Source organism: Charadrius vociferus, unplaced genomic scaffold (genome assembly GCF_000708025.1).
Source record: "Charadrius vociferus isolate BGI_N301 unplaced genomic scaffold, ASM70802v2 scaffold430, whole genome shotgun sequence".
In the NCBI taxonomy this organism is placed as follows: domain Eukaryota; kingdom Metazoa; phylum Chordata; class Aves; order Charadriiformes; family Charadriidae; genus Charadrius; species Charadrius vociferus.
In genome coordinates this window covers 168,488-190,061 of record NW_009646541.1, presented here as the reverse complement: position 1 = coordinate 190,061, position 21,574 = coordinate 168,488, and the positions used below count along the sequence as shown (strand labels likewise).

Below are 21,574 nucleotides of genomic sequence, written 5' to 3'. Positions count from 1 at the left end.
TAGGAGCATTTTAAAGATACTAAAAAACTGGAACAGTTTAATGTTCATACATTCGCATTTTCTCTCACCCCATCTTGATGTTGCTATGCTAACCACCCTATTAAGTACAATTAAAAAGGAAAATTAGACCTTTCCTGGGTGATCCAGTACAGAACTCCCCCCTCCACTGATAAGAAACCAAAGACAAATGATTAAAGTAGCACCTTCCTGGCTACCATCAGAAGAAGGAATCCTTGCTCTAGGCATTGATGAGGTTAAGTACTAACCAGAAGTGAATCATTTTCAAAACGCCATCAAGATAACCTGCACCAAATAGGCTCAGAAGAGCTTCTCAGATGATACAAATCATATTTTGGTCTTATCTACACTGGCAGATAACCTCTTCTTAATAGTTCAGCGCATTTTTCAGCAAACTGCTTATTTCTCAACACGAACAAAGGTCAGCTGTTCTCACACTTCGGGTCCCTGTCCACAGCTGTTGTTCCGTGCTGGCAGGAAGACAGACATGGTTTACTTTTACCCACTAAACCCTTACCCTCTTTCCCAACTGCAGTTTTCACAACCCTGGTATTAAACAACGCCTGCAATTCCAAACTAGAAAAATACTGCTCTGCTCTTCCTATTCTTGATCCCATTCCCTCGCTTACAGGTTGGTACGTATGCATTAGCATAAAAGTGGGACTGAAAAGGATCTTTTAGTTTAGGTCCTCTGTAGTCCCTTGTTATTATGAATTCAAGTCATCTCTTCCATAACCTTGTGGAGCTTTGATATGACAGCAGTAGTTTGTGTACTTTTGCCTCCACTGGAAGGACTTAGTCTTTCTAAAAGTTAGAACCTCCTTCTAGCTGTACTCATGGCAGGGTTACAGCAATTTGCTTTAAATGCCAACGCTAGTCTTGAGTACAGATGGGTCTTTTTCTCACTGGTATTGATCCCTCTTCCTTCTCCTCCCCTCCATCCATGTATTTCTTGGCAGCATTTACATCTACCAGCCTTTGCCAGAGGAGGCCAGTCCTTCCATTCACCACTGGTTCAGAGGGCTCTCAGGCTTTTACAAGCAACCCTTTTCTGCATTTAGTTCCCATTATCTGCCTCCACAGTGGGTGACCAGAACTCTGAGAAGCATCTCCCAAGCCATCTACAGATGCACTTGAACACTTCCACTTCCATGGAAGTTTCTTCTCCTGGTGCATCCTCTGGGTGAGAATTAACAACCATCCTGTTGTGAACAGGTATACCGCCCTTCTTCCAGTCCTTTCCACTGCGTGTGCTACATTTTACAACAGAAGTTTGTATTCAGCTCCCAATTCCACGGGGCCTTGTGCTTTGTTTCACTGAATTTTATCCCACTTCTTCACTCGAATCCTTAGGGTCACTCAGTTCTGCATATCCAGCTTTTGTGTATTTATGAATTCTCTGAACTTGGCATCATTAGCCAAGTTTTATCAGCACACACCAAATTTCTGCGCCATAACCATTAATAGAAATACTAAATAACGCAGATCCCAAGGCTAATCTTTGAGGAATTCTACTTATCCTCGCATTTTCCTTTAAACAATACTAAATCTATCCCTGCTTAAACAATTCCTTATACACCCTATGATTCTTCTATTAATTTTTATCTTCTCCTGCATGGTATATACTTTCCCAAGCGTCTCTCTTGATCAAATGTTTCAATGAAGTTCAAATAAATAAGATCTGTTGTGCTTTATTTGATAAGATAATCAATTCTGCAGACAAAGAAAGCTGTTACGTTAGTCTGGCACAATCCATCTTGGCACTCCAGGATCCAATGAAGAAGGCAGATTCCTTGCCCTGTGGATAAAGGCCGTGCCCACTAGTGCAAGGGAGTAGCACAATACAGGAGTCTGAATACCTACTGAAGCATTTTGGTTTGCTTCTACTTAGAAAAGGCCTGTGAGTTTTGAGAAGGGTTTTGAAAAAGGCATTGCTGCGCTAAAACAAAATCAGCCTCAATAAGCATGTACAGGATCCATTTTCACATTTTTGTTTAAAAGTTTCCCTGCAAAAACAAAACTTTGGAGATAAATGAGGCGCAATACACTGCATCCCTAAGGGAGAGGGAAGGCATAGCACGTCAACAGCCCCAGCAGAAAATTAAGAACTGAAATACTGAAAGATGCTAAAATGGAAAGGTAAAATTAAAAACAAGCTAGAGATTATAGTGGTTATTGGGTTTCTGGAAATGACCAAATGAGAGGCTGAATAAAAATCACATAGTGGTTATTGGGTTTCTGGAAATGACGAGGCTGAATAAAAATCACGCAGGAGCATTTGAGCTCTCTGACAGTAGCAAACCCATCCCCTTGCTGTTTAGTCTCTGCTATTTAAATGATAATTTCACTTTAAGGCAAACGGGACTGCTTAATTTAAGGAAAGTGGCTCGTTATAAAAGCGTCTGTATTTTTGAAAGCTGCTCCTTCACAGCAGAGTGAGCACCTAAGTTCAAGCCATTTACACATAACATGGGTCACTACATGCCAGAGAAAGCAAGCTACTTTTACCCAACTGTTTTTCAACAGCATCTCAAACACTACTTGCAAGAAGTATGGCAGCAACACAAAATGAAGTGTCTGACCGGGGAGTCCCCCGTGGCAAACAAATCACCTGCTACGCAGAAGACAACATCAGCACACATTTCTAAAAGTACTCCTGTTCCTAGCAGAAAAAGCATCTTAACTTTATTGGTTTGGGACACACAGCCTATATTCAAGCTGGGACAATGCTCTATACTCTGATAAAAAGAGTGATATTTTCCAGTAAAAAAAGGATCCATTGGCATCTTCACTTCCAAAATAAAATTCGTATTCCCCTAGTAAGAATCGTCCATCTTTTCTTTGATGTCATTATTCTCCATGCAGTTCCTGCAGGCGAACTATCCAAGTTCTTCAAATTATTCTTCAACAAAGAAGATGGATAGTGCGCTAAGCTATTGTTCAATAGCTTTCTCCGTCTCCAGAATGCCAGATCTCTGATCCTGGAACAGCAGTTTCTTTAACTGTTCCCAGAGCTTTGAAATGCAAAGCAAGGACAGACATATTTTTGATGTGCGCTTGCTTACTTCTTACTCTGATTCTCTGATTATACATTACAGCCTCAGTCTGCCTCGGTGTCAGGTGCTCATCCATTATGTTTTACACTCTTCCTATCTTTCCTTTAGCCTCAAGACTTATTACTCAGATACATTCAAATGGAAATAAAAGCATTAATGGCAAAGGAGAAAGAACACTAATATTTTTTAACATCAGAGATAAGTACAGCATTTTTTGAGAAAATTAATATCAGATAGGAAAATGATACGGCAGGAACCTTTGCCCAGCGTTTCAGTGAAGCACTGGCAGGAACAGACCTACAATATATTAAGAAACCTATGAGAAGAGGCACAGTTGGTTGCCATATTAAAAGTAAGTGGATCAACACCATGGGAATGGGAGAAGATTAAACTCCGGCTAAGCCCTGATTTGAGGACATCAGGCTTCCAAACATCCCATCTAAATACAGGACTCCCTTCCAACACCCAGACACGGCCTGAAGTCTCCCAAAACTGCATTCTAACTACTTTGAAAACTGAAGCTTCAGCTTTTGAGATGACAAAGGAACATTTTCTTCTCACCGCACACGGAAAGCATTCTGTCAAGGAAAGCTACATCCTAAGGCACTGTGGAAAGTGAAGAATAACGTACATTTTAGCATAAGCTAACAGTGTAACGAAGAACAGAAGAGCTTAGAGCAACACTCCAGCATATGCTGCATGTCACAGTCAATACGTGACAGCTTCCTCCAAGATTCCTCTACGTAAAAAATGGTGGCTTCAGTACACATACAGTCATTGTAAGACAATCACAATTAGTTTTCTCTTAAAACTTCTACCTCAGTCTCTAAAAACAAAGATCCCTTTTGGAACTGTTCAGGCAGGTCTCCCTCGAGAAGATTTTAAATGCTTCTAAAGTAATGCTTTCATCTTTTACACATACTACATCCTAAAAACACTCAGCATGTAAACCTTATTTCTAAATAAACACAATGATTTTCCTCCCTTCCAACCCTGGACTGCTCACTGCCACCTCCTCTGCCCTACTTTGGAACGGCACCAGTATTTATGGACTCACAGGAAACCTGATGAGGAAACCGATCTGGCTGAAAGCCATTTTCCATTCTAGATTACATTTTGCTATGCAGAACCACCTCTTTCAGCTGCTGTGCTCACAGAACCATAAAGTACCAGGTAGGGACAGAACATTTTCACACAGATGCTTGAGTCAGAAGCCTCACGTGACAGGAATGGCAGAACTATTCTAAGTTGAGACTAACTTGCCCTGGCAGAAATATGCAAGAGAAATTCACACGACTTTCATCCCTGTGTAGAAGCCAGCAGAAAGCCCTAATTTGAGGGCTTTTGCAGAATATTAGCAACCTGCATACATTGGCCCTCCTCACAGAGTGAATTCTTTAACATTTATTGAACCTTCAACTTCAGCTGAAGGCAGATTTTTTGGTGAAAAAAAAATAAAGCTCTTAAAAGTAACTGTAATATGTAGTACTGTGACTGTACAGGACAACAGCAGATAATCTTTTCATGAGGTAAGCTGAGATCTCATAACCATAAAAATTTCTCTAGTAAGCATAGCTTCTTTTTTTGGTTTTGGTTTTTGTTGTTTGTCTGTGGTGGTTTGGAGTTTTTTTTTTTAATTAGTGTTTTCCCCTATGTAGTGTTTATCTCCCTTTCTGGTGCCCTGGGAGCTCCCACTATGATGGGACAGCTTGTTTTACATCGGGAATCTCATCAACAGCAGTCATGCAATTATCAGTATGTTCATAGATCATAAATCACAATTGTTTACAGAAAACTTAGAGGTACAAAATGAAGTTTCAATATTCTAATACGATGATAATTCTAATTTTCTCCTCCAATTAGGGACTTAGCTTTAAAGTAGGGAGCCACCATTAGCCAACCCAGACAAACCTCCCCGCAAAAAACCCCAGAGAAATTAGCACTTAAGTTCGGGTCAGTGGCACAGTTACAGACAGCAGCCAGCATCAAACACTTTTAATTAGATTGATTTCTTGCTTGGTGACAAAAGACCAGTCGGCTACTTTAGGCTACTCCAATAAAAATATTTGCTTAACTACGGAGCAACCATGGTAGAACTATGGCATTACTGGAACTAGCAACAATAACCCCCAGTCTTGTCTTGATTGGTTGCAGTTAATTAAGTACCCAGAAACGCATATGAGCAATTCAAATTATTTCAGCATGCACTGCTTTGTATATCTGTCAACAGATTTTTTTTTTAAACCAGTAACCACTTATTCATAATGGACTTTCAGAGAAAGGTAAATTACTACCTTGTGAGAAAGGAGAAGATTATGAGCTTCATTCACTACTGCAAAGATATTCAATGCCTTGGATGGAAGAGTGCGCACAGTAGCTAAGCATAGTTAATCAAGATTCAAAAAGGAAAGTAGAGAACTCTAATATTCTCCCTTCTCTTCTATTCACTGAAAAAAAAAGAGCACTAATCCACCACTAAATGCAGAATCAAGAAATATGATTCCCTTCTCCCTCCCTCTCTCCTCCCTTCCCCCCAACTCCAAAAGCAGAATCTGCATAGAAGGACTTCCCGTACCGAGCGTAGCACCTGTGTAACTACAAATTACAACTGTGCTAACCACTGTACTAAATAGAGATGCTTGCCACTTAATTAAACCCTTTCTTAGAGAGGAAATGCATACACATTCACGCTATCTCCTCTTCTTAATTGGTCTCAGACATTGCAGGAAGCTAGTCCCCAAGACTTGTCAGCCAGCCAGCCCACAGATGTTTCAGAAAGAAAACCAGGTCAGCATTAACAGGTTCACTTCTTTGGCTCTAGGCGACAGGTCAGCAGATCAGTGTCTGCTCTCTGCAGCTGGCAGGTTCCGCTGAGGGAAAATGGTCCTTAAGCATTGGCCTGAATTCCTGTCAAATCTGCACTTCTCTCTACAAGCCTGGACAGCAAGCATGCAAAACAGCTCTAGCAGCTTAATGCGATATCATCACCGAAGCCAACTAAATTTACCCTTGCAAACTGAAGGACAACTATAGGTACTCTCCAAACCCATGCTTCGTTAAACCTAGGAGTCCCTGCAGGTCAGCCTTACGCTGTAGGCGTCAGGGGGCTCAGACCTGCCTTCCAACGTAACCACAGTTAGATGCGACTCAACAACACCAAGACCATGACTGGAGCCTCTGAGCAACACAGAAGAGTCCAGGCACACTACTTTTCTTTCTGATACATCAACCTCACCGTTAATTTCCATACTGTATTCCGTGGCCTTTCAGAAAAGGACAGCTGATCTCTCCATTGCTTCCCTGTGATGGGCATGGGAAGAAGGAAAGTGACTCTGAAAAGTAAGAGGAACAAAATCTTTTGCTTTATCTTCCTGACACAAACACCGAGCTTGAGCTGACAGGACTATCTGCAATAGAAAATGGTGCCCCCAAAAAGGGAAGACCTACTTAAATGGGTCATTATCAATATATTGGATCTCCTTCCAATCCTTAATTATGCTAACATCAAAAATCTATCACTGATACAAAATAATTCTGCTGTGTATAAAAAGATCTTTGAGGCCAGCAGGTGAAAATAAAAACTTCATATAGTCAGTACTTCCAATTAAAAATCCAAAACCAAAAACCAAACAAACAAAAACCAAAACCAAAAGAAACCAAAATGAACAAAACAAACAAAAACCCCAAAAACCAAACCAAAACAAAAATCCCACATTACTATTTATTGTCTCTCAAAAAAATGCTTGGACTAAAACTCCTCTGAAGCTGTTGCTTATGGTCCACCTGTCAGCCTTCACAAATTCACATAACCTTTCAGCAAAACACCAACCTTTCAAAACTTGTAATCTTCTGCCACTTATGGATAAATACAAAGACAAATTTAGCATTAACCCTTGTCAGCTGCTATTGATGACTATCAGTGTCTGACTTACTAACCGCCTCATCTTTAAAACATACCTGACGCACATCATTTTGCATCATTCAGTACTCCAGGGTGTATCTATTTATGGATACCAAAATCACCTGGCTAATTCATTAGAGGACAAAGGCAACACCGGCCAAATATAGACGAGCAGCGGCAAAAAAGGCCTTATTTAGATGAAAAGCTCACAGAACAAGGACCCTCATTTTTCATTTGGGTATCTTCTACATGCCATAGAAGGGAAAGTCAGAACAGTGACAGTGCTGCTCTCGAGGATACAATTCTAAGGCTTGCTGTGGGGAGAAAAGACCCAGGCTTTGAAGAACTCCTATTAAGCAAGACAAAAGGAAGACTGTGTGGTGTAAATAAGAAGTTTACAGAGTTGGTTGGAAAAACATTCTACTCTGTATGCCAGTAGAGAAATATGCACAACTCTTTTTCATATCAAGTTACCACCCTAAGTGCTGGACAAGGAGACAGTGATTGCACACATGTAGCATTAAATACATTTTAAAAGATTTGATAGCAACAACGAACAATTTTCATTAGACTAGCTGACGCTTCTTCAGGTGCCCAGCTGATGTTTTTACATCAGGCTGAGCCTGCCAGACTGGAGCAGAAAACCAGTTTTCTCCAGCAGCAGGAGAAAGGATGCCATCTCGTGGGTGGTTTTGCACACTGTCACCCCCCTTTTCTTGCAGCAACCTTCCAGAAATATTTTCCTGTTAAAATACATGTTGTTGAATGGCAGTCAAGAAACTACCTGGAAATACCTCTAAGGTAATAGTCTAACTCTGAAAGAAACAACCAAATCTGTCATGATTAACATGATTCTTCAGTGAAGAAGGTCAACAACTCAATTACACAAATACCAGACTTTGAAGAAATACAAACTATATCAGCACATCCTGTAGAGACAGAGTACAAGCAGCTTGTTTTCTCAGCACAACTCTTTCCTAATAACAAAGTCCTACAACAGCCATACGTTAGTGTCCTTCTCAAAGAGAGTAAACTGGAAAATAAGACTTTCTACTCACAAAGCAAGAATTTCAGAATTTAGTGGTTTTTTCCTTCTACATTTGAAACCAAATCCTACAGCGGGAATATCAAATCAGAGCGACACATGACAAATGTATGAAAATCCCTGGCAGCATAACAGTAACATACAAAAAAGACCTACAAGACAAAATTACAACCACAATAAGAGACAGAGACAACTATACTGCAAAGTAGGCAGTAAGAATATTAAGACATCAAAAGGACATATAACTATACACAAAAAAGATTATGTAGATTCATAATGTGTATACATGAACCATACATAATTATGGTATTCTTTTAGTATCTGGGTATGGTCCAGCTTACAAGTATATTATATAATGCGCAAGCATAATTCCAAAGGCAAATTCTGGAAAGAACACTACGCAACAGTGATGCAAACACACCAACATGCTCTAGAGCTAAAGCTGTCTTTGTTTCCATCGTTTATGAGAGCAAGAGGAAAACCCAGGAGCTTACAAGTGGAATCCAGAACTAGCAAACATGAGATTAGCCTTGGAGTAAACTGTTAATGAACTTGTTTTCCCCCCAAAAGGTGAAGCATTATAAACACTTAGCTCTTTCATTGTTACCAAAAAGAGACTGGTACTAAAACAGTAGGATTACCACTCCACTCCTAAAAGCTGCACCTCCTTTCCAAGTACTATGACATAAAATTATACTTGAAATTACACTCGTAGGTCTGATCATAAGCCAATCTGACAAAAAGCCTGCTGGGACCAGGCAATCAGTGAACAGAAACCACCGAGAGCAGACACAGAACAAGCCCTGTGGAAGCGCTGGAGGAAATGAAAAGCCATCCTCTCCTAAAACAGCACACGCTGTACACACTTCCCTTACATTCTCTGTACCAATGAAAAATGTGGTAAGATGAGAAATCCTAAAGCATTCCCTTTTTCCTTGCTTATCAAGTTATTAGCAAACAGCATATTGCTCTGGCTCTTTGGGACAACCATCCAACTTGTTCTTATTTTCTTCTACTATGAGATGAGCAATTAACTCTTCCGAAACCTTCACCAGCAGCATACTCTAGGAACCTGACTAGGGCAATGATCTCTCATCATCTTCATATTCCTGACCAAAAATGAATATAATTCATGCTGTAAGAAGTCTGAGCAACAAAAAAAAAAAAAAAGAGAGGGAGGTGGGAATCATCCAGTTCCACTTGCTACAATTGCGTGTAGAAGATGATTTTTCTCAAGAGCAATTCCCTTGTCTGTATGAGAAGACGCCATTAATAGCACTAAACAATATGGCCCAATCAAAAACCTAACACTTTACAGCGAATATTCTGATTTTAAATGAAGGAGTTATTAGTCTTCAACAGGCAGAATCACTTGGTTCCATTTCTCTCCCACTGTGAAATTACCTCATTAAACCTTTAACAGCTTGAGGTAAGTAAAAAGCTTTTACTCCACTGTCTGATAGAACAGGTTTTGTGAAAAGGATTCTTAGTATTTCTGTCCATTCCTTGCCATAGGAGATTTAGCACAGTTCTAACTTCATCTAAATGTATGTATCCTCAGCAGATGCGGGAGAGAATCTCAAGCATGCTACCTACTAGCATGCCTCTAGAAAAAGGTTCGTTATTAAACAGAAAACACTGAGAAAATTAAGGGGGCTTTCCCAGGTTGAACACAAGTATCTTTTACATGAAGCAGTAATGTGCCCAAATCACACGTGCATATCCAAACACTCCTACTTCCAAACAGTCCCAGCAGTGTGCAGACGCAGCTCTGTTCTTGTGCACATGTAATGAATGGAAAAAAAGAAACAGACAGGTAAAAATCGGTTCTGTGGTTCATGTTGCAGCTCAGGCCTCCATCCAATATGAAAGGTGGTCTGTACTGCAATGCTTATAGCAAGACAGTTATTTACAAAGAAGCATCTGTCCTTCTAGGGTAAGAACAATGTAAATATTTAGAGAAAATAAAGCAGTGCTGAAACATACGACACACAAAAGCATTGTAGTGACACAGAAAACCCTCTGCAGTGGAAGAAAATCATCACCAGATGCACCATTTCAAGCCCTTTTTTATACCACGTACATACCAGAGACCTTAAAAAGTATGGTTCAGTGCTCCAGATGTCAGAAAGAGCTGTTAAGTAACACTACAGAAAGAGACTAGCTGGTGTTACAAAACACTATTTGGGGGGCTGGATTTTTTCCCCCTTTTATAAGAAACTGAGTGTATTTAATTTCTCTTGTTAGATAAAATAACTAAATTAACAAATGTTCTTCAGCTGCTTTAGGGAAGAAAAGTCACACATCATGATCTGGCAGTTTATTTTGATATCCAGATTTCAAAGAAATCACATTTACAACAGTTTGTTACAAGTAACATATGTTCTCTTCCAATCCTAAAATTCTTAAAAGTTCACTTATTAAGCTTAGCAGAATCTCTAACTAAACATGAACATAGCTATACGCAAATAGTTCAAAGAACTCAAAATTGAACCTTGGCTTCAGAGACATTGGTCAAGCTGCCTTGGTGAAAAACGTTTGTTAGTTCCCAAAGGTACTTTATAACAGTTTGTATCTTAAGGTTCTACTTATCCATAACAAAAAGTACTGGAAAGGCTTCCACATGAAGAAGCAATAGCAAGAAAGCATGACCAACACACTTCAGAGATCAGATAATTACAAGGAGAGGGAAATGGTTTAGAAGTTTTACCTGCCTCCAGAGCTGTGAGAACATACCTGATATTCAAGCCAGTGCTCTGGTCCAGTTTCTCCCAGCTTTTTAATTTTCCCAGAAGTTTCTGAAGCAGAGATCAAAAAGAAGAGTTAGAGACACAGACAAATGTTCTAACTGCTCATTTTCCAGACAGTGTTCTCATAATTCTCCATCCAAACTCAGTGTCTTTTCCTGTAGATTTCATTATCTTCTTATCTACCACTTTTCGGTTGACATTCTCCAGCACTCACAAACATTTTCCCTGTCACCACAGCTATATGACACAAGAAACCCATGTTAGACATCAGGACTATAGATTATCTAACCCTCTGAGCCACCATCACTGTACTAGACCTTGGCAAACTAGACCTTTGGCAGTAGACAAGAAAATTTATATCCTCAGCACCAGTTTCGTAGCAGCTGAAGTGCCCATTTCTCCCTTTCCAGTTTCTCCTATAGCATTTTATTTTCAGTCAATACCAGATAGTAGTATCTAAACCTGATCAGACACCACTATAGTTCTGCACATCAAGAAGTTCACACGCTTAGGTTAACCTCTTGACATGTATGCTTGATACAGGGTGGGATGGAAGCAAGACAATTTTATTCATTGGCGACCACGTTCCGGCCCTGTTAGCATCGGCAGCAATCCACGTGTGTATCCGGGCTCTTACCACATGCCTGTTCGGCAACACCATCTGGGCATAGCTTAACGCCAAAAAAAAAAAAAAAGAGCATTTCCAGCAAAAGAAAGGTAAAAGCAAGACAGCAAAAAAAGACATAATGATGAGATCGATCTTTACAGAAAATCTGCAGCTGAACAGTAGATATCCTTTTGCCTTCTCCACCTTCATCACCATAGCTCCCCTCAGGCTGATATTTTAAGTTTGGGAACACCTAGGTCGAACCCGTTAATTAAAACAGGTATCATATCTCAACTAACACAATATAGGAAGAGCCTAACAGACAGGATAGGCAACAAAGGAAACCCCTATTCTGCTCATCTACCAAAAGTTCCTAGCTACTCACCTCATTTTCCAATTCAACAGTCACTAGTTGCGCTTGTACTTTCTCATAGCGTTCCAGTTTTCTCTGGAGACCTTCTACCTCCTCTTTAAGCAATCCATTGTTTTCTTTCATTTCCCTATGGTCGAAAGAGAGACAACAATTAAAGAGCCATGCAACTCAATTCACTCTCACAAACTTCCACATGCACGTGGAATTACAAGGGAATCAAATGACATTGAACCAACATTATGACATTCAACTGACTCATTCTATAACCTTCACTGCAAATCCACTGCTACAAAAAAACCCCACAGCTTGACTGAGCTGATTTTTTTCTACTCTAAGTGCCATCCTAATTATGTCCAAACAACCTGAAGTTTTGTATCAGCTTTACTGATTGGCAAAACAGCATGAAGGGTAGCAAAAGACGCCAACTCTGATCTTCAGTCAGGCTGAATGCAGGGTCGGAACACAGCAAGCGGTGGGCACTCGGGCTTTTTGAGTACTCTCTCTGATGACTGAGCAAGCACTGAGACTGCTTGTTTTTACCTTAATAGACGTGTGCAGGGGGGAGGTAAAATTATTTAAAAAAAAAAAATTACCTCTAATCTGTTGGTATCGTGTTTCTGTGCACCAAAAACAAGCATGAGAAAAGACTCGAAGATAAATAATTTCAAATGATAATGAAATACTAACAAGAACAAAGCCAAGGGAAAATATTTAATTTTAGAATAAGAAAAAGCTAGCAAGATCACTCATGTAATTTAGGCTTTTTATTTAAGATGCACCAAAATATGGAAATTAAGTTTACTCTAAAAAAAAAAAATATATCTTTAAGGCAAGTTATTTCATTGAACATAGGAATTTAATTTTTCAAATTAATTGTCATTTCGGAAACCCAGAAAGTCTATTCTACCGAGGGCTATTATCTGAGTGCTTTAGAAATTTAAACAAAAGACTGTCTGAACATTATGCTGGAACAACAGGCCTTTAAAATAGCGGTAACAATAACTAAGCAAAAACAGTTATTACAGAAATGTTCAGCTGTCTCTTCTCTCTACAGGGATTTCTTTCCCAAACCTGTATACAGTTCATCACAGTCTTTAAACATTGAATTTTGTTCTCACAAATATGTATCCCCATCCAGAACAATCAATATGCTCTTGCTGTGTTCAGGAAGATTACCCAGATCTTGTCAAATCCTCTCATCTAGTAACCATCACAACACTGCTCAAATCATATGCAGTATTTATATGAAATACTTAAATTTCCTTCTGAATTTCCCATATAGAAGCCCAATAGAGGGATGTGAAAGTGCATATAGTGCAATTGGAGCAGATAGAGAAGAACAGAAGATAACCCTCTCAACAACTGAACCCTTCTTTCACCTGAAGTAGGCATTTTCCTCTCTGAGTTGGCGCAATTCCCGCTCCATTTTTGGGAAACGAGCCAATTCTGCCTTCATGTTCTTGACAATTAGAGCATCATGTTCCTGCTGGGAGAACTTCTGTTCCAGATCCTGGAAAACACGGAATGACAAGAGGGAAACAATGACTAACTTGGAACTCCTAAAAGCTACTTTTCTGTTGTACTTTTTAAACTCAAATCAGTGACTTGAATAAAGTTGGAAGGGAATTCAGTAGGTCATCTGGTCCAATACATTGTTTAAAGTAGGGAAGACTCTTGTTCCACTTGTAACACCTGGGCTGGCCTCTTCTCTACACCTGTTTACCCTACATTCATAACAAAAAAAGATCTCTGCTAATCATTAAAAGGACCTTCTTCTAGTGAATAACCAAATCTGTGGTTTTCTTATCCTCTACCCCTCCGTCAATGAAGTGTAGAGAGGGGCACTTGGATGGCCTGCAAGAATTAGGAATGAAAAGAAACACAACTGTGCATTTTAGCATTATGGTAAATGCTGCTCTCTTTTTTTCCCCTCAAAAAAAAAGAAAAAAGAAAGTTTATTTAGAGCAGTACTGCAGTCTGATATCCTGTCTCCCGACCTTTCCTTTCAATGGAGAGTCTCTTGCAATCGCAGAACTTGCAATGAGGCTGGCTCTCAGCATAGCTTTACTTCATGGCAACCACAGGCAATGCCACAACCATCACCTGCTCAAATCAAAGTAACTCCCCACATCCACCTCTCCCAGGAAGATAAAGCAAATGAGAAAGATACGCTCCCACCCACCTACATGTTAATTTGAAAGGACATAAAGCATCTCTGTACTCACATTTAAGTCAGTGTGGTTTTGAAAGCTTTGCAAGTAATTGCACTTTCTAAAAGAGCTAAACCCAACTCCAGGAGAAGGATTTTCTGGGAAGCAAAAAGTAACTGTAGCTGCTAGGTTTGTCCTCCACCTTTTTAAAAAAAGATTGTTCTACAACACTGATGGACTGGGCTGTGGCACAAGATCAAACAGAGCATTCACCCAGAGCACTGCATAAGGATCTAAATCACCTCTCTATAGCAAAAGCATGGGCGGGGGGGTTCCAATCAATCGACTGAACAAAGGTGAAGTGTCATGTTAAAGCTAATTGTTGGTAACCTGGTCCATCCCATTGAATTAAGCCAACTTCTAACTCCTGCTGACCACCAGATCAGATTCTTATATGACAAACTAACGTTTTATTTCTGCAATAGTCATGAAAAAAAAGAAAAACAAAAAAACAAAAAAGAAACACTGTTAATTTATTCCATGGAAGAACAGAAAAACTAAGCTTTGTATAGGCCACAGAATTCTTACCTTAATCTTCTGTTCATATTCCGCCAGTAGAGATTGGCTTGCTTGTAATGTCTGGATTTGCTGACTAGCCTCTTGCCATTTTCTGTTAGATGTAGACAAGAGAGGCATTTAGCACCCAGGAATTACATACCAGAAACAACCTACATGCAAAAGCATCTCTGACAAACATTTTCAAACACCACTAACAAGGTATATGGTAGGGTTACAGAAGATTATCTCTCAAACAGTTTCACACTCATACCACCTCCCTCTAATTCAGACACAAAAATACCCACTGTTACTAAAAATAAGCATTTTGAAAAATACACAAAAATCAAGTCACTGTAACTCTGAAACCAACAAATATACATGCACAGTAAATAAACAGCACCTTTGAAACTGAAGAGTTGAACTTGGTAAGCAGGGAAAAAACACACTTATCTCAACTACCCCATAACTATGATTTATGGCTTGATATTTTTGTTCTGTTCAGAACATAAAGTTCAGATTAGCCTTTCCTATCCAAATGCCTTCTGTAAACTCTCCACCATGAACATGAACACCATGAACTTCATCATTGCTGAAGCTGTTGGTTTTTTTTCTCAAGGTACAATTAAATTGCACCTTGGAGCTAGTCTGAAACAACGGTTATAACCTGCACATCCAGATCAAAGAACCCCTTTGAAGAGTGGAAATCAAACGCTGTTGAAAGTTTTGAGTGACGACAGCTACAGTAGACTGAAGTTTTGTTTGCCTTTTTCTCCCTACAGTCATTCAGCCCCTGCTTACTTATGTTGAACATCCAGCTGTTCCATCAGCTCCTGCTTCTGAGAGTCTTGGCTTGTCATCTGCATCTCTTGGTTCATTATATTCCATTGCAGCTCTGATATTTTCCCTTTTAATATAGTGATTGTCTGAATTAATGGAAAGAAAGAATAAATGCACAAGGCTATGAGTCTCCAAGCTGGACTTTATGGGTAGTGATAGACAGAAATCATATCCAACTAAAAAGTACAAACACTGAATCTAGAAACAATCCCACACTCTTGCAAACCTCCAGACCTGCTAACTCACCTCAAAAACAAAGGCAAGAGAAAATCATTTAGTTGCTTTCATCTGTCACCCAAATTGTCACTTCCATTACCTATTAAGTGGGTGACCTCAAACTGGCATGAAAAATATCAAGCTTCAAAGCTAGATGATGATGAAACACAAGTATATATATATTAAAGTAAAAAAATTATCCCACAACCATTCCAGGTATATTTTGTCTGGGTTTCAAAATTGAAAGTGTCTGGGTTTGCCTCAACCAAATACCAAAAGTATTACGCTTTCCTTAAAAGTAGAGGTCAGTGGTTTTTAAAATTCTGTTCTAAATATCCTAATGCTAAAGAAAAACTCACAGGTTTGTTTGAAATAGCCATTACTCAGCTCCCTTTAACACAAAGAAACAGAAAAATCTCAAAACATTACATATGTGGGGTGCTTTCAAGACAGACACATGAGTGTTCTCATCTTGATACTGATGGATATGGAAATAAAAAAAACTCACACAAAGAGAACTGTTGCATGCATTTCATCTGTGACCTTAGTTTCTCTCACGTGCCATCACCGTCTCCCTGTTTCTAATCCCTGATAATTGGGATGTTAAATCTGTTTACCTGTTTTATCACAAATACATTTCCAGTGACACCTAGGCAGGAGGAAGGCTTAAGGACTTAGCAGTTGTTGATCCACAACTGGTGCAGGAAACCAAATTAAACAGAAAAGTTACAAATTATCTAGCTGAACTTAACTATAATGATATCTCAAAAGGTGGAGTGTTGAGAAGATGGTCTGTTCATACAAAAGAACTGAAATTATTATCCAGGGATTCATTTTACAGTGGAACACCTAGACATACTTTGTACATAACTTTGGTCTAACCCACTCTACAGTTCCCCCTGCTTCCCTGAACACCTTCCCATCTTATCTCCTCCATCATTTCCCCTTTACTCAATGTCACGTAACCTGACTTCTAAACCTAGATGCGGGATGTTGCCTTGCACTTTTTTTCTCCTTCTCCATACCAACCTGTCTAAGAATTCTCTCCTCATTGTTAATTAACACAGCAACATCTTCTGACCTGCTCACTTGTGTCTGGACTTGGTTTGGTTCTAAATTTTGACAGCAAAGATGCGCACCACCAGGGTTTACTCATTTCCAGGTCCTGAACATAGTGATTCCCTTCTTTATTTTTCTTTTAAATCAAAAAGGGCATTTTCAACTCACAAGAACTGCAAAGTCACCTCAAGCTATGAACGGATTAAAAAATTATTCTGTTCTTACTTCATTAGCTTCAGCTAATTTGCTCTCCTTCTCTTGCAGCTTCTTACTCATTGTCTCCATGCTCTTCTTATAGGATTTGTTCATCTCCATTTGTTCTTTCAGTTTATTCTCAGCTTCTGCTTCCCTTTCCTGATACTGTTTTATGCGTGTGAGCAGCTCCTGGTTACGGTCAGCCTCTCGCTTGCAAAGAAAGAAAAAATGCAGAGAGACATAAGAAGAAGGTAGCACAACGGTAAAGCCATTTTCATTTCTACCATGGTCACCAAGGCATCATCATGAAGCAGTTACTCAAAGACCATAGCTTTGACCTTTGCACTAGCAAGGGCAAAAATCTTACCAGCAACGACTCAATGTCAAGAAACTACCCAGGGCAATGGAGCTAGAAAATTAAGAGACAGTCTTCCAAATCTCTTAGACTGAGACGTGAATATGAGAATACAGACATGGCTTCACAGACTCCACTGCACACTCTCCAGCAAAGATGAAAACATTTGATGCTCCAGTTTAAAGCTGACCCACGCATAGCAAATTGACTTTCAGAAACTCAGATCTCAATAGTTGGATTAATAAGACAAACTTGCTTCTGCAGTTTCTGGAAACTGTATGAGGCTATTAAGAAACGGGGTTTAAATGCACAGTAGTATCAATGAATACAACAAATATTTTTGCACTCTGACAACCTTTCATACACCATTTCAGTTTATTCCTACCACAAATTGATTAACACTTATTGAAAAAATGTGTAGTAAGTTCCCTTGCTAATCGAAGCAAATCGAGACGCAGATTTACATAGTAAGCAAGGATTATGCAAAGCAATGTGAGGTTCCTAAAACCTTTATCCACATGACTCAAAACACAGAATCTGAGCAGGGTAATTACTACAGTGCTGGATTAGTGCTGCTCCCTTTTTTTGTACCAGTATTTCAAGGGTTTCTGTGACTGACTCAGCTACATTCCAGTTTGAACTCTTCGAGGCTTAATCCCACATCACCTGACTTCAGAGGAATGAGGAATTTAGTCACTGACTCGCTATTTCACAACTACACATTAAATCTGTCACCCAGCACCCTTGTAAAATACAACAAAACATGCTTATTATTTCTTAAATATTCCTTTTAAAATAATCAGTGACATATAAGACCTTTATTATGCTACAAAACCCACAGATCTACTACTTATTTCAGTAATGTAGTTAAGCAAACATATGCAGGCATAAAACCAGAAACCAATAAAAGCTCTTAGTCCCTGAGTGAGGCTCACTGTTTTATCAGTGCAAGCTCTCTTGTGTGACAGTGCATGGCTGGCACTGCTGCCATTCCAATTAATTACAGTCACACAAACTAAATGCTTGCGATTGTGCCAGTCGAAGTTTAAATTCATCTGGGAGAAAAACGCTTTAATACTTCTGGGAGAAACAAATAACAAATCCCTTTTGTTATTGCTACCCACGACAACTTCAGCACTAAACTAACAGAATCTAGTGATCAGATTATCAGTTTGTCAACCAAACAAGGTTTTGACGTTCACACTCTTAACGTACATTAGCAAGTACGCACAGTGCACTGGGAGGGGATCTGCAGAGCAAAATCTGCTGGCGCTGAGAGCCTGACACCCATGCCACCACCACATATGCGGTAAATGCAAACACAGTAAATGCGTTCTGGGAGCATTTACTATAGATTCACTGAAGTCGTGCTCTGAAGACAATGTCCATTAGCAGCTGGAGAACACTAGGCTTGCTCCTGGACTGCATCTTTCAGATCAGTTTCATCCAAAAAAAGTCAACTATACAGATTCTAAGACCCACCACTGCAAACCAAAGCACAGCACATGAGAATTCAAGAGCACATCCCTGATCCAAACTAAAACACCAATGTAGATGCACTGCGAATGTTCTGACTTAGGCCTATGATATCAAGCCATCTGCAACTGTCATACCTACCTCATAGTTTCTGGCATTGGTATTAGCTGCCTTCTCGAGCTCAATGCGAGCTCGTTTGTGGCTAAGCTCCATCTGCATCTTCTCTCGTTCCACCTGCAGGAGCTGGGATTTGGAGTGGATCTGCCCAGCTTGTTCTTCCAACTGGCCAGTTCATGTGTGAAAAGGGACATTGCACACCATTAACAGCACTGCAACAATATTGTTATCTCCCACCCTGTACTACTCAGCTGACACTTGCATGCCATTTTACACATTACAAGGAAACTATCACCATTTTTATGGTACTTCTCACATCAGCTGCAGATGGGGAAACCAAAAGTTCAACAACACACTCAGAAACCCATATCAAATCAATGTTAGTTGGAAAGATGTGGATTTCAAGTTCTTCATTCAGAATTTCTCATTCAATCTCTAGAGGTACTCTGACAAAATGTACCTCTCTATCTGAAAAAACACTAATTACGAACTCCCCAACCCTCATAAAACTAACAGCAGCTAACCAGCTAACTAACAGCAGCAGAGATCATGCTCCCCAGGAAATTTAACTGCTGAGCAAAATAACACGTTTTTCTACTACCTGCTACAGGTAGCTCTTTAGTTTTTCATTCAAATTACCTTAGAGCACAGACAATAATAGAATACCTCACATCTAAGCACTGTACATTCAACACATAGCTAATGAAGACTCTCTAACCAGAGAGAGCTTCCTCTAACCACCTCTGTAGCCAGAGATGTACTACAAAATGCATAAATTTTTGTCAACATTCCAAGTGCAAAGCAGATTTACATTAAAAAGAAAGCAAGCTTATTTTCTACTTAGAGACTGAAATGGACATTATATTAAGATACAGAATACAGAAATTTCATTCCAGCCTAACAAACAGTCCTTATGATCCAAAATGTCAATTTACTTCATGCTTTATGAGCATAAGGCAGCTTACAGGAAAAAGTTAAAAAAAAGCAAACATGTGGATACGAATAGAAGCGGACAAGAGAGCACAACTGGTTAGCACATCAAAGCTGTAGCACAATGCAAGTCTCCTGCATGTGTCCAGGCAAAGAAACTTTACGGAAGATTGTGAAAAAAGGTAGTAAATTACTTATTAGAAAAATATTAACAGATATAAAGCTCCTTTGTTCAGCAATATGAAAACAACTTACAATTTAATTTCCTGAGCTGGTATACAGATATAACAAGCAGGGAAGAAATTCAAAAGACCTTTCTTAAATTTGTACAAAACAGAAATAAATATGTCTGACACTTCAAAAAAAATTAAAGATTCTAGAATGTTGACCAAACGCAAGCTTCTATTATTGAGCTTGCATGAATATCAATTTTTGAAAGAATGGTCAGATCTTAATGAAATCAATCCTGATTCCTGGAATCAAAAGGAGTCGACCACCACACTGAAGTGATACTGCAGGCATCACCAAGCTGAGGACACCTCACCTGCACCCTCTGCTGGTACTGAATCTGCAAGGAGCTTTGAGACGATCCTGGTGTGGCCAGTCCAGACACCCCCTCCATACGCTGTGAAATAAAGTTGTTGAGGGATCTCAGGGTGGAGAAGACAGTGGTATTATTTTCCAAGTCCTCCATGGCTCTGGAAATACACAGAAAGTCATCAGCAAAACATTCAGAGCAACCTACAGTATACTGGCTGCTGTGCTAAAGAGTGATATATCACTGCCCTGAGGAAATACTAACTGCAAGGTCTTCCAATTTACACAGTACAAAACCCAATCTGCTAGTCTCTGCTGGGATCCACAGGCTACTGCTGGGATCAGCTTGAACCAGAAAACACTATCCAACCAAGCCTGAAGTCGTAGGTCGCTGAAATGTAAAACTGATGCAACGGAGCCTGTTCTTCCCTGAGCTTTCTACCTGAAAGGAGTTGCTTTTATTTAAACACATTCTCCCCTGAATCTCAGCCCATAAGCATACAAATAAGAGCCATCTTAAGCTATACAAAATCGAATTCTCCTTTCCTATATAAACAAGATAGATTTTGGGATACAAGTTAACATTGTAGGACATGAAGATCTACCACACATAACACTAACCAACAGAACTCATTACTCTTTCTCCAAACATTTGAGCCTGATGGGGGGAGGAGAAGTAATTCCATATCAGCAGCAAACCCTACCTGCAACACAACTTGATTCTGGTTTCCAAAAAGCATTTTGGAACCTAACTGCCAGCAAACGAGACCTCCCAAGTTCACAGATCACTTCTGTAAGTAAAACTGTGTCTCCTCATTCACATGAAAGCTTTTACAATTCTTCCTTCAAATTTGGAACGGTCCTAACTAAAAGGCCAAAGACGAATCAAGCCTGGAGCTCAGAAAAGCCTGCAAGGTTTCCCAGGAGACTTCAGGAAGCCTTAAGTGAGTCCCTCTAGTGACTGTATGTCCCACAGAGCCCCAGAAAGCAGTTCAGGACCAGGAGAGGCAACCCACAACATTCACATGGGCTTGTGCCACAGACACAGATTGGAGGCGAACTTCCAGAGTAACACAGTGGTTATTCTCTGGATTTATATCCTCACGAAGAGGAGACATAATGGAAGCATACAGGCAACAGATCAGCCAAAACCCAAATGAAAAACGTTTATTCAAAATACGTAATTCTGTACCACACGCAAATAAATCCAAGAGACCACTGCCCACAGGTAACTGTGCTGCAGCAAACCTGTTTCGAAATTAAGACCCGTGTGCGCCTCTCCCCACCGCAGCGAGCCCTTTGGCACAGGCCCCTGCCCTCACAGCCCTCAGCGCCGCGGGGGTTCGGCCCTCACGGAACCCGCCTCGCAGCACAGCCCTGCCCCGTCTCGGGGG

The 21,574-nt window shown here is 39.9% G+C and overlaps 1 protein-coding gene across 1 annotated transcript in view; it reads right to left on the bottom strand.

Moving 5' to 3' along the window:
- MAD1L1 (MAD1 mitotic arrest deficient-like 1 (yeast)) overlaps window positions 1–20,337 on the bottom strand; it is a 385,928-nt gene extending 365,591 nt beyond the window's left edge. The window contains exons 1-8 of the mRNA XM_009885704.1: window positions 20,188–20,337; window positions 18,738–18,878; window positions 16,796–16,975; window positions 15,257–15,381; window positions 14,489–14,570; window positions 13,130–13,260; window positions 11,763–11,877; window positions 10,757–10,818 (exon numbers count right to left, since the gene is read on the bottom strand). Of these exons, the coding sequence (XP_009884006.1) occupies window positions 10,757–10,818; window positions 11,763–11,877; window positions 13,130–13,260; window positions 14,489–14,570; window positions 15,257–15,381; window positions 16,796–16,975; window positions 18,738–18,878; window positions 20,188–20,337 (986 nt within the window). The remainder of the gene's footprint in view (window positions 1–10,756; window positions 10,819–11,762; window positions 11,878–13,129; window positions 13,261–14,488; window positions 14,571–15,256; window positions 15,382–16,795; window positions 16,976–18,737; window positions 18,879–20,187) is intronic.
- Between the last annotated feature and the right edge of the window lie 1,237 nt (window positions 20,338–21,574).